Source organism: Protopterus annectens, chromosome 11.part0, assembly GCF_019279795.1.
Source record: "Protopterus annectens isolate FY-2018-M chromosome 11.part0, PAN1.0, whole genome shotgun sequence".
NCBI lineage: Eukaryota > Metazoa > Chordata > Ceratodontiformes > Protopteridae > Protopterus > Protopterus annectens.
The window spans coordinates 244,780,099-244,793,984 of NC_056745.1; the positions used below are offsets into that span (position 1 = coordinate 244,780,099).

General features: G+C 40.8%; 1 protein-coding gene across 2 annotated transcripts in view; it reads left to right on the plus strand.

Annotated features, from left to right (window-relative positions):
- DNAI7 (dynein axonemal intermediate chain 7) overlaps positions 1–13,886 on the plus strand; it is a 1,345,687-nt gene that overhangs the window by 1,088,326 nt on the left and 243,475 nt on the right. For both annotated transcript variants that reach the window (XM_044087675.1, XM_044087676.1), the window contains exon 11: positions 11,834–12,020. In XM_044087675.1, the coding sequence (XP_043943610.1) occupies positions 11,834–12,020 (187 nt within the window). The remainder of the gene's footprint in view (positions 1–11,833; positions 12,021–13,886) is intronic.

A 13,886-nucleotide genomic window follows, 5' to 3' on the forward strand; every position in this document is an offset into this window, starting at 1 on the left:
TTCTCATAAATCTTCCACTAGAATTACTTATCTGAGCAAGTGGAAAATATTTACCTGTTGGCTGAAAGATAAACAAGTAGACTCCTTTTCAGCACCAGTGTCGATAATACTAGACTATCTGGCCGACCTGTTTCAATCGGGGTCTATCAGCCTCCACCATTAGAGTTCATTTGGCTGCAATTTCTAATTTACATGAGGGTGTCCAAGATTCCTCTCTTATGTCCCATAAATTGTGCAAGACCTTCATAAAAGGTATGAATCATCTGAAGCCACCTTTTAGAGAACCTATTCAACCATGGGATTTATCATTAGTTCTACAAGCTCTGACAATGTCACCTTTCGAACCAGCCTCTTCTTGCGACCTCAAGTATTTGTCATGGAAAACCTTGTTTTTGGTCGCCATTACTTCTGTTAGATGCATTTCTGAGCTTCAGGCTTTATGTATCAAGAGTCCATACTTGATTTTTCATAGAGATAGAGTGTCTCTAAGAACTAATCCGTCATTTCTGCCTAAAGTGATCTCTGAAATGTCCATTAATCAAGCCATTGAATTGCTAGTTTTCTTTCCCAATCATTCAAACAGAGGAGAGTATTACCTACGTACCCTAGATATACACAGGCAAATCCATTTTTACTTAAACAGGACTAAACCTTTTCGTAAATCTGACCAGTTATTTTTGGCCTTTTCTGGACCTAGATTAGGATCTGCTGTTGCTAAGGTCACATTAGCTAGATGGTTGAAGGACTGTGTAACCTTTATTTATACACAACGTAATATCTCGTTGCCTACTACCATGAAAGCTCATTCAACAAGGTCAGTGGCAACTTCTGCTGACTTCCATGCCAGAGCTTCTTTACATGACATCTGTGCAGCTGCAACTTGGGCTACGCCTCATACCTTCATCAATCATTACAAATTGGATTTGGCCTCCAGCGGAAGAGCATCTTTCGGTTCTATGGTGCTCAAGAATGTCCTTCCATGAGAGCTTCCCAGGAATAGAGGTAGCTGGGGACTCTGTCCCATGCGTAAGGAATGAACGAAGATTAACAATATCAGATAAAGAAGTTATGTCTTACCATAATGTTCCATCTGTATTGTTGATCCTCGTTCAGTCATTACAACCCTCCCTCCTTCCCCGTCCTGTGGTTTCTAGTGGATCTCACCATCCGTTTTCTTAGGTTATTTGACCAGAGGTAGCCTCTACATTCTTTGACTTGAAAACTCAATCTGAGGTAACAGAGAGGGGTATTGTGGGTGAGAGTTTAGCTGGAGAGTTTGAAGCTGACGCGAGCTTGGAAAATGGCCGGCGTAATGACTGAATGAGGATCAACAATACAGATGGAACATTATGGTAAGACATAACTTCTTTTTTTCACTGTTACATAATAGGTTTTATATTCTGAACACAAAAATACTGAATTACCAATTTCTTCATTTTGACACAGCATGTCTGCATCTGAAAGACCAGTTTTTCTGAAACTAGATGGTAAGTTGTCTGGAAACTGGAAACTTTGGATTCAATACTTTGAGCTGTGAAAAAAACTGCGGTGGTGGTGCTGCAGTAGCGTTGTCGCCTCACAGTTTGACGTTGCCCGTTCGATTCTCAGTTAAAGCGTCTTCTGTGTAGCGACGTGAATGGGCGTTCCCTTGTTGAAAGTTGTGCGTTAGGCTCGGCAAGCCAGTACGTAAAAATCTACTGCCAATCATTAGCGTACCGGAGTTCCGCTGTGGCGACCCTAACCGGGAAAAGCCAAAAGACACAAACAAACTTTGAGCTGTGCCTCACTTTGAGTAGAATTTCATAGGTGTGTATGAACTTTGAGTAGAATTTTATGAAAGGAGAAAAAGGCCCATATTGCAGATGAGGTAGCTGTAAAAGCATTTATCATTTTTAACCTTAAAAAAGAGGAAGAAGACAAGTGCTCAGTCATAACAGATAAATGTCAGGCGCATTCTGTACTAAAGACAAATCCTTTTTATGTAAGGCATTTTCTCTTCACTAAAAACTAGATGCTTTTGTAACTGAAAGGAAGAGCAGAAAACTACATTTGGTGGCTTGCAGGAAATAATATTGTCTATACCAGTATAGATGATAAAGTCAGACATGCGTTAGTAAGAGCTAGATTTTACACATGATAAATTGCTGGATGTGTGCAGGGTGAGTGAAATAGCCAAACTGGTTAGCCACAGTAGGCAAGTGTCCCCTTTTCAAAGGAGACCCGAGGCAGTTTTCATATGACTAGAGGCAATCTGACCAAGGAACTTCCTGTAATCTTGTTTTTTATATATTCTGTGGAATCTTTTACATCCACCTGAGCTTCTTTCAACACAGACAGATGGGACCTTCATTTAACATCTTCTCCATTTAAAAGGGCTGCAGAGGGAGCTAAAATTGCAAATAAAAGACAATTCTATGACAAAAAGGAAGCATACACTTTGTAACTGAAATAGAAATAAAATGACACCATCCCACAGATGATGCCCAAAAACAAACACAATTAGAATCTCAAATGCATGCACAAGATGAGGATAGCAAGCTTGAGAAGAAACAGTGTAAACCTGATAAGTAGACTTGTAGGTACAGGGCAACAATAATTTCACTGAAGTTTGTAACCAAAGAAAGGGACTTCACAGTGTTCAGCTGAAAGAGGAAAAAAGAAATGGAGACATATCTAGCACTGGTAATACCTAGTGGTCAGTCAAGCTGAAAGCCCAAGGCAAAAGCGTTTGTTTTCAGCTTCATACAGAAGTAGAATGTAATTTTACTGAATCTGCATTTATAACTTTGACAACTGGGTCAGATTATGTTGCCTTGTGAATACAGAGAAAAGTGTTTCAAATACTGCCAATGGAAAGTGCAGTTAATTGGTTTAATGTCCTGAATCACCCAACTCGAGAATGTGGGGGACTGGGCATATTTAAAATTCACAGTGCTCACACACAAAGTAATTCAGCCATTCTAGAGGAATTTCTTGAATGTTTCAATAACTATGAATAATACTATAGTCTAATAGCTTTCAGTCAGATGGAGTGAGTGTTTCTGAAACCAATCAGCCTGGTAATGAATGTGGAAAAGGCATGAAAAATGGCAGATTTTAAAAAACAGTGAAGTAAATAATGGGGACATTTGCAGATTCAACAGTGCAAATTGAAGTTCAAGTTTATTTACATGCTTGTACCTAAGCACTGTACAAAGAGTATATTCAAGGAGATGAAGGCAATAATAAAACAATGTGCAAAATAAAAAATGAGCAGTTAGAAATATAAAGCAAAATGAAACAGATTAGTTTTAAGAGAGTAATATAAACAAATGGAAAATGTAATAAAAGTTATTAACAGTATGACTGCTGTTGATGTTACCTAAGGAAAAGTTAGTCATATAATAGATTAAATAAACAGGCCTTCAGGGAACGCTGAAATTAACTCATCACTGGAGACTGTGTTAGCCATCCAGGTAGGAGTTCCAGAAGCATGACTCTTGGTGGGCCAAAGCCTGTATCCCAAAACCATCACTGAAACTGCAAACAGCCCCTGAGAAGATACATATAGAGACTGGATTTGCTAGTACCAAATAGTAAAGAGAATCTACTTTACATATCTTGTAGATAAGGAAGACCCTGGGCATGTAGAAATAACTGCATGATTTTGTGCCTGGGAATCTAGTGCACACATGCTAAACTGGCATAATGTGGTAGTGTGATGGCACGGCGGTAGCATTGTTACCTCACATCAAGAGGTTCTCCCGTTTGGTTCTCGGCTTGGCTTGGGAGTGCCTTCTGTGTGGAGTCTGCATGTCCTCCCCGCGGTTGGGTAGCGTTCGAAAGACATGCGTGCGTAAATGGGCGTGCCTTCGTTGAAGGTTGGGTGTCGAGCTGGCACCTCGGCGTTTCGTAAAAATTTACTGCCAATCATTAGCGGACCAGAGTTCCACTGTGGCGACCCCTTACTGGCAAAAAGCTGAAAGACAAACAACAACAACTACCTAGGTAAGCTATAGCCAGGTTGCACAGTTTTATACAAGCTGCAGGTGATTAACTTCAGAATCTGATAACCATAGGCACTGGAAGTTAAATTAGTCTTTGTGGGAGGAAAATAGCAGGTGTAACATTGTATAGATCTGAGAGTGGAATGATTTGCTTGACTAGGATGATGCCGCTGAGATCAAAGCAAGAAAAATTGGTAACAGCTGAAATCTGGTCCTTTAGTGTCAGTTTATCATCTGTAATTATCTTCAGCTCTCATGCCCTAGACATAAATAGTATGCTTTTCTTTATTGTATGTGATGTTGAGCGACAAAATTAGGAGGTAGAAGTAGGAATGAGGAGTTCCGAAGTGTAGTATGTATGACTCTCACAACTCCCTTAGAGGTATTGAGTTTTAGTTGATTATAAGTCATTCAATGATTGATCATTGCCAAGTGACTGGCTAGATGATTAACAGCTGACATGGGCTTCTGAGTAAAGGTGAAATAAAGCTGCTTGTCATGAGCAAAGTAATGATATTGCAAATCATTCCTTCTGATAACATGTTCCAGAGGAAGTATATACATGGTGAATAATAGTCAATCGAATTAGTACCCAACCGAACACCATAATCCAGAAAGTAAAAAGTGGAGAAATTAACTCCATAGCTTTAAGGACTTTTCTCTACAGTCATCCAGAGAGATATAAGCCAAAACAGTCTATGAAAACATGATTTATGCTAAAATTATGCTATCAGTCCAGTAAAATAGTTCACCTTGTCAAATGCAGATAATAAATCGAGTTCATCGACTGCTGAGTATAGTCGTTGATCCCTCACCCCAAGTAGATCATAACAACCATCTCAGTGCTATGTCTTGCTTAAAAATCAGACAGTTATGGATTATGTTACTATCGCTCAAGTAAGAATGTAGCTACAAAAGCATTTCTTTCTCATGGATCTTTCCAATAAATGAAGGGTATGGGACAAATCAGTAATTGTCCAGTTTATTAGCGTGCTTGAGGATAGTGATGATTAAGACTTTTAGATCAGCTAAATGTAGTCCATCCACAAGAAAGGGAAGTCTGTTCTGGTATGGACCCTAGTGCTACAAGCAACTAGGAATAAACTCAGTGGACAGAGATCAAGTCCACGAGCAGAAGTACATGTGCTGGAATAATTCGCTAAGCAAAATTCACTCCAAATGAAAGACAGAATCAATTCTCTGGAAAAGCTAACACAACCTCTGTGAGCAGCCTGGAGTTGCTTAATTTGATTACTTCATGCTCGACAGTAAAGTACTGACCAGCTAATTTACAATCATCTCCAGATAAGGCCTTTTGGTAGCTAGTGAGGCAGGTTAGACTGCACAGCCTCCACACCACATGGAAGTGTGCTGCCAAGTTGCTGTGCTGATGCAGAGGTCATCCAGGACAAGTACATAGGCCTTCTCCAAGTGATCTCAGCCTGGTGAAAAGTAATGTGGTTATCCAGGGCAAGCTTGTTCTCAAGCAGCTCAGTATGATGTGTCCTTTGCTGAAGCCTTTCACCTTTCCTCTGAAGTTCAAAATGCTCAAAGTCAAACATTGTTTCATGCAGCTTGGGGGTATAATTATGAGTGAGGAAGGAGGGGTCTAGTTATTAACCTGCAGTAAGTCATCCTAACCAATGGCAAACCATTGGCAATATACAGAGTTCAAAATGTCAAGGGTGATTATACCAAATTTTCTGCACTGTAAAAGGCCCAGGTATGACAGTTCATTCCAGAGTTGGCCAGCTATGTGAAGTGGTCAGATCAAGTAAAAGCTTCATCATCAAGATCACTAGTTGTGGCACCAAGTTGTAAGACCAGGTACAGAGTATGGCCCAATCCATGGGTATCAGCAGTGACCACTTCAGCAAATCTAAAACCTTTCATAATATGCAGGACTTCTCATTTCATCATCTCTGCTATTAAAGTCCCTCTTTGCAAACCATTTGGGAGACACAGACTGAGTAAGGAGAAGGTCACAGTAAGCTGCCTGTCGGGCGCTAGAATCCGCCACATAACGCAAGCACTCAGGTCTCTCAACAGCAGGTACAAATATGACTCAGTCATTGTCCACGCTGGTGTAAACGACCTGAGACGTACCTCCTTGGACTACATGAAAAGAGACATTGAGGAGCTCTCTGATTATGTAGCCCAGGCAGGTATGACCCTGACCTTGAGTAGTATCCTACCTTCACCAAGAATGATGCCACAATACAGAGATAAGATGATCAGCTTTAACAATTGGCTTAAACACTGGTGTCATTCAAAGGGGATCCAGTGTCTGTCTGCCTGGGATGACATGCTGGACAAGCCACGCTGCTTCGCAAGGGACGGCTTGCACCTGTCACCCCTGGGATTCGGGATATTGGCAAAGGCCCTTGCCACCCCATAGTGCCTTTTTAGGCAAGGCTCAAATTCTAAACCTACCACCCTAGAACACAAAAAGGAAAAAACTAAGGGTAATGCTGCTCAATGCCAGAAGTCTAAATCTCAAAATGCACGACTTTTCGAGGCCCTTCTCAGTATGGAGAACATCAATGTCTGTGCTGTGACAGAAACCTGGTTCAAGGCTCCTGAGAGCACCCCAGCGCTATCAGGTTTTACCTCATATCATGCGTTCCGCCCCAAAATCCGGACAATACCAAGAAAGGAGGGGTATCAATATTCATCAAGGACACCCACACCTCAAGACTGGTGGCAACGCACGATGCATCGGAGACCATCCAGGTGCAATTAACCATAGGCAAGACTGCTCTGCAAATTGTAGCATGTTACAGGCCACCCTCACAAACTCAGGAACCTCACATGGCCTTCCTGAAAACACTAGAGGGATAAATGTATCACCAAACATCATCATACTAGGTGACTTCAATTACCCTAATATAGACTGGGAACACTACTCAAGCCCAAACACCCTAGCCCAAAAGTTCCTGGAATTCATAAACTCAAATGCCATGGAACAACTAGTCACCATCCCCACAAGAGGAGATAACATACTTGATCTCATCATCACGAACATGGGAGCACAATGCTCAACACCGGAGGTGTACCCCTCACTGGTGAGATCAGATCACAAACTAATCTCGCTGGAGGTCCTCATCCCACCCCACCTGAAATAAAAATACCACAGTAAAGAACTTCTCAAAAGCCGACTTCACACTTCTAAAGACTAGTGTGGTCTCCTTTAAGGCCCCATAGCCAGCGGAAAACAGTACTCAAGCCGCTGAATCACTTACAAATGCCTTCTACCAGCACCTGCAGGACTGCATGGATAAGGCAATCCCAAGCAAAACAAAGACTCTTTGTACCAAAGGCAAGCATCCAGTCTGGTGGACCCCAGCCATAAACAAACTCTACAACAAAAGGAGGAAGCTACTACAAGATAGAGCAAAATCCTTAAAAGGTAAGACACCCTTGATCACTATAAGTAAAAACTAAGAGCTCTCATAAAATCATCCAAAGCAAATTTCGAGAAAAATAGCTAAAGACTCAAAAGACAATCATAAGGCCTTCTTTAGCTATGTTAGAAACCTGGGAGGAAACTCCCAGATATGCTCAGAGCTAGTTCAAAATGATGTGAAGATTACTGATCCTACAGACATTGCCAACATACTGGCTGACAGGTTCAGTGCAAACTTCTCCCCTCCCCCAAAAGGAGAGATACCTATACCAAACGATTGGGGGCCCCCAAACATCTCCAGCGCCCAAGTGAGAACTACTCTCTCCAAAGCAAAAAACACAGCATCCATGGGACCTGATGGTGTCCCCGGCTGTGTGCTCCATGAACTCAATGAGGAATTAAACCCACAGCTAGGACAGCTGTTTAATCAAAGTCTTACCTCTGGATACGTACCCAGGGAGTGGCGCACTGCAACTGTGGTACCACTTCACAAAGGCGGTGCCTCCACCGACCCTGGAAATTACCGGCCCATTACCTTATCTGCAAAGCCATGGAGAGGATCATAATGGACCTCATAAATAAAGACATAGGGAATTTGCAGACTTTGGATCCAACCCAGTTTGGCTTTGTCAAAGGCAGATCATGCCTTTTAAACTTGGTTGACTTTTTCGAAACAGTCACCAAAGCCATTGATGAGGGAAAGGCAGTCCATACAGCCTACCTCGATCTGGCTAAGGCCTTCGATACAATACCCCACTCGGGTATCATTGAAAAACTCATCTGCTTAAATGTCAACCCATACATCACAAGATGGGTTGCAAACTGGCTGAGTGACAGAACCCACAGGGTCAGAGTTGCTGGCGCCATGTCAGACTCAAAGCCTGTCACAAGTGGTGTCCCACAGGGCTCAGTCCTGGGCCCACTCTTGTTTGGCATCTACTTTTCCAAGTACAAGCAAACACAGGAGGGTTATGGCTGACAAAGTTTGCAGATGACTGCAAACTGGGCGCCATAGTAGAAAACATATCTGACATAGATATCCTTCAGAAGGGTCTCACAGAAACGGATAACTGGTGCCAGAGCCACGGCCTAAAGTTAAATGCCAAAAAATGCATAGTCATACCCTTCGGGAAAAACAAGGTTACCCCTAGCTACCAAATAGGTGGCAATCCACTGAGCACAGAAGAAGTTATCAGGGACCTGGGGACCCAGGTTGATAGTAGTCTGTCATTCGACACCCATGTAGCTAAAGTAGTTAGGAAGACCTTCTACATTGCCCACCTTATCATGAAGGGATTCTCATCTAGATCAAGGGAGGTCATAGTCTCCCTTTACTCATCACTCATCAGACCAATGATTGAGTACAATGCCCCATTTGGAATGTATCTGACCCAACACTTGCAGCAGCTGGAGAGGCCACAAAGTTCCTCACCAAAAGGATAAAGGGTCTCAAAATCTGTCCTATGCTGCCCGACTGAAAGAACTCCAGCTCTATTCAGTCGCACCGCTTGCTCAGAGGTGACCTTTGCCTAACATACAAGGCCATGTCAAACCCAGATTTGATGAATATGCTTCACCCCAAAAAATCTAGATCCATCAGAGCCACAAGGGCGGGAGACTTAAACCTTGACACGGCTATTAATAGGACGTGCTGGAGGGATAGATTCATCACCCAAAGACTCCCTATGCTGTGGAACAAAATCCCGGTACATGTGAGGCAGAGCACCTCGCTGGCCTTGTTCAAGAGAAATCTTGACCAATGGATGGGAGATCGCAGATATACCCCAGGGATTACCTCAGTGTCACTGCTCGACAGAGGCACAGCAAAATAATGGGTATAGTTCCCCATACTAAAGGGGTGGCGTAAGCCACAAAACGATGGGCTAGGCTTGTAAATGCCCTCGGGCAGATAGCCTAGTATGAACCTATGAACCTATGAACAAGCACCACATTTTCACTGTACTGGGTAGAAAGCAGATGAGGAAGCAAACATAATACTTCTGTACTCATAAAAAAATGTAAAGGGGTTGGTGTTTACAACTTTGATTTCACCCACTCCAGTGGATGAGTGACAAACAGAAACAGTCATAGTCCTGCCCAGCGTGATGTGGATGAAGGAATAATTATCTGCATTTGTTTTTACATGCAGAAAATGCACATTACATTGATGTCTACATGTTGAAAGGAACTAACCTAAAAAAAAAAATGTTAGAACTACACAGAAGAAAAAAAAGAGAAAAAACTGTTAGACATACTTTGTCTGAATAGTGACAATGTTATGGAAGGAGGTTTTCATAAGGTAATGTATACAGTTGGAGTAATGGGCAGCAGCAACGTTAAAGTTAGAGGTAGCACTTATAAGTAAGGATGGACAGGTACACTGGTGGACTTATGTATACCTCTCAATTATACCTCATTTTAAGGAGCTGTTCCTTGTGTTGCTTTTACTTCCCTGTTCTATACTGAAAGGGTAATTTAACATTACTACAAATTCAATCAATACTAAATCATTTTGTCTTAGTAACAACAGAGTTTTAAGTAGAAAGGTGCACATTTTAACCTCACTATACACTTCATTAAAACTGTTATCAAATGTGACACATTTTACCTGCTTTTTACACATCTGAAAGAAACTGGATCACATTTAGGAGACTGAAGCCTGAGAAATGTGACCTTGCATGTCTTTTTATAATACAAACTGACAGTACTCTTAGGGAGGTTTTTTGGAGCACCCGCTGAAGCACACTTAAATCAACATTTTATAGCTTTGTAAGATCTCAGACAGCCTAGACAGGTGGCAATATATTACATCTGTTGTTAAAAAGAACATTTTGGATTTATCATTTAAGAAACATCACCTTCTGTACTGCAGATGAATACAAAATTGATTTTACTTGATAAATATATCTTCTATAGTATGTTATGCTTTATATTATCACATTTCTTTTATTATATTTTGAACAGTAATGCAGGTAAGATATATTAATATGTCATTATTAAATTGTAAATTAAAAAATGTTTTCATCGCACAAAAGTGATATGAAATAAGGATGATATGCAAAAATAGTCTTGCGAAGTGTAAAAAGCTAGAGAAATGTGCTGAGTCTCTTTGTTCATATTTTTTACTCTCCCCTTTTTGTTGTTAACCCACTCATTCCCTTTCTTCTTCCAAGTGTCTGTAAATGGGAGGTTGGGGGAGACAGAGGGTACTTTTCCTACTGTAACCTAATCCCTTCTATGGAAAATGATATGCAGTCTTTTTGAAGAAAGAGCCTAATATACCCTATACCTTCTCCAAAGTGCGTAAGCATGCTTTGTTCACATACAGTGAAGGCTTCTACAAGTAACTTGGTAGAGCAAAGTGTGTGTCTATGGCCTGTGCACTACAAGCTGTACATCCATTTTTATTTCATGTGACCACTGCGATAGTCTAGACTACAAGCCGAGGTGGTGCAGCAGTAGCATTGTCACCTCACAGCAAGAGGTTCTCCCATTCGATTCTTGACTGGAGCGCCTTCTGTATGTCCCCCCCACGGTTGAGTGGCGTTCGAAAGACATGCGTGAATAGGCGTGCCTTCGTTGAAGGTTGGGTGTCTGGTTGGCAGCTCGGCACCGTAAAAATCTACTGCCAATCATTAGCGGACTGGAGTTCCGCTGTTTCAACCCCTAACCGGGAAAAGCCAAAAGAAGAACAAACTGCAATAGTTTAGACTATCTTTGGACAGTACTGGGTGTTCATCCCCACCCTCTTCTGTTGGCTTCTCCATTTCCGGGGTTGCTAACTGATCATGGAAGCATCTGGATCACAGTTAACGATGTATGGACTCTACATCATGGCACATTCAAAGTGTTAGCATTAATGGTATGACTAGCCACTTGGAAAAATAATGACCTGCTCAAATATTTAGAGAAGTGCTGAAAGTAATTATTTTTAATTTACTGTGCTCTGCTTTTCTTTCTGGTTCTCCCCTACATTGAAAAAAAGGAATTGGCCCAACTGCAGTTTCCCAGTTAATCAGGTGCAGTAACTAAGTAACGAGTTACTCTGTATCCAGCCTTCCCACTCTACCCTCAAATTTGGAATAGGTTCGAAAGGAGCTCTACTGATACCCTACAGTTTCTGGTTGTGGAGTCCATGAATTACCCTGGTAAGAAATTAAACATGGTGTCTCTACTTTTAGTGTGACTTAGCAGGAGGCATGGTGCCATTGTCATGCAAATTCAAGACTACATGAGAAGAACCTTATTATGGTGCATAATTTACTGACACCAGTTGGGTGAACAGAAAATGATGTACTTGATTTTGTTTTGCCCAGAAAGATGCCCAAATGGTTGTTTTTTTCTGAATTGTATATAATGTGTTAGAAATTGTAATTCATTTTAAACTCATTGTTAAAGCAAATGCAGTGACAGTTCATTGTTTTTCATACTGACTTTTCAGATACTGGATACGGGCATTGAAATATTTCCATATCCCCCAGATCCCCTTAAAGTAAACAGTTCTACCACAAAAACAGATGACAAGGAAAGTGAAACTCTTATTTATCCTCCAGTTGGGATCACAGTTAAAATTCCAAGCACCATTGCTTTCTTTGAAGAGCCTCAGATTGCACGATGGGATCCTGCAGGTATATTTTATTCTTATTAATTCTGTGACATGTATAATACCATTGGCTCCTTCTTTTAGTATCTTTTGTACATTTAATAATAGGCTGGGAAACCTGCATCTGTGGCTGTACTTTTGGCAAAAGAAGCATAGCAGTCATCGAGGGTCTCTCTGCTTATTAATGGACTCCCACTCAGACCAGAATATCTTGCATCTTATTTGGGGAGGGCCACTGTAACAGTAAAGCAGTAGGGGTGAAGAAAGGCAGTTACTGATAGATGTTCAGTGCATTACTGGTATTTAAATGCTGGTATTGCATTTGAAGTCTGAAATGAAGGGCTTTAACTCTCTATGTGTTGAATAAACTGTAGTCACAGCTTGCTACAGATATAGTAAGCTGTGTTCTACAGTTTAAATGAAGAAAGAGTTTTTTTCATACTGAAGCATTTTAGTATTCTGTTTGAATTATAGTCTTTTGTAGGGCATTTATATTATAAAAACAGTATAGTATATGGCTTTAAAATAAGAGTTGATGAAGTGGTCTTAATTAATAGGAAATTATGTAATTAATTAATGAATTAATTGTTGAAATGATTGGATGCTGCTTCTTTTTAAACACTAAGGATTTGAAACCAAAATGACTCTGATGATGCTATATAGATTTAGCGAAAGCGCTTAGTCTTTTGGTTGTGTATAATAAATTTACGTTTTATCAACGTCTTATCTGCGCGGTTGGATTTTTTTATTTTCATTTTTTATCAGTTTTGGTGTTTCACACTAATTATTTGTTGTAGCTGCTTGCTAGAAATGTAGTAATCAGTTGCTATAATTTAAAAGGAGAAATTTTATTTAGAAAAATTGAAGCACTTTAGTTATCTGTTTTTTTTTTCTTTTTGCACTAGTATGAGGTAAAGATCTTTTTGTCTTCAAAGTTGAGGAGGGTGCTGGATTGGGGATTGGCACCAGGCACAATATTTGGGTTACCCAATATCCCCTTATCGAGATGGATTTTTTTGTAGCTGCCCCTTTCCCTGTGAGCACCAGTGCTGATCTAATGCCACATAGGTGTATGCATAGTTGCACATAGGTTCATAGGCTAGCTACCCTTGTGGGTCATTTTAAGCTAGCCAGTGTTGATTTTTCTGTGCCATTGTATCCCATTTGGTTAGAGCTTGGCCTTACCCATCCCATGGTTAATAATTATGTATATGACCCCTAATGAGTATAACTGTTATCATATCATATATAATATGAGAGACACATGCATGGAGTAAAACATGTAGGAGCTGCCTCTGTTCATTAGTAGTACAGGAGGCAGTCCTGGGGTAAATTTTCTGTTTCCCATCCATGGATCCAAGTTGTGTTTGAATATGGACAGGGATGATCTTTGTTCTATGTGGATGGGAAGTGTGTTCTAGAGCAGCAGTATCCTCTATAAGCTATATGTGTCTCTTCAAACTGTCCTGCTGATGTTGCAGAGAAAGTGTAGATATCTAGACTGACTATTTCTGATGCCAGTTGTCTTACTGATTTGCAGTAAAACTGTTAGTATCTGGTTGGGAGGATGCCTGTTATGCCGGACACAGGCAACCTCTTGGCAGCCTGTAGAATATCGACCATAGTGACAGGACTTTGAGTCAGTCCATCTAAGACATGTTGTTTAGGCCTTGTATAATTTTTGTATGGTATGTCGGTGGGCATTCCAGCTGTTGTATGTATCTGGACAGATACATGCCAAAGTGAAACATTATATTTAATGATTGGGCTAGTGAGAATTGAGCAAATGGGGACAATTCCATACCTAAATCTAGACACAATAATTTTTTTTATAAGCTGCACTGTATAGAAGGCCTTTCTTACAACAATGGACACAAGCTGGTCAAAAGTT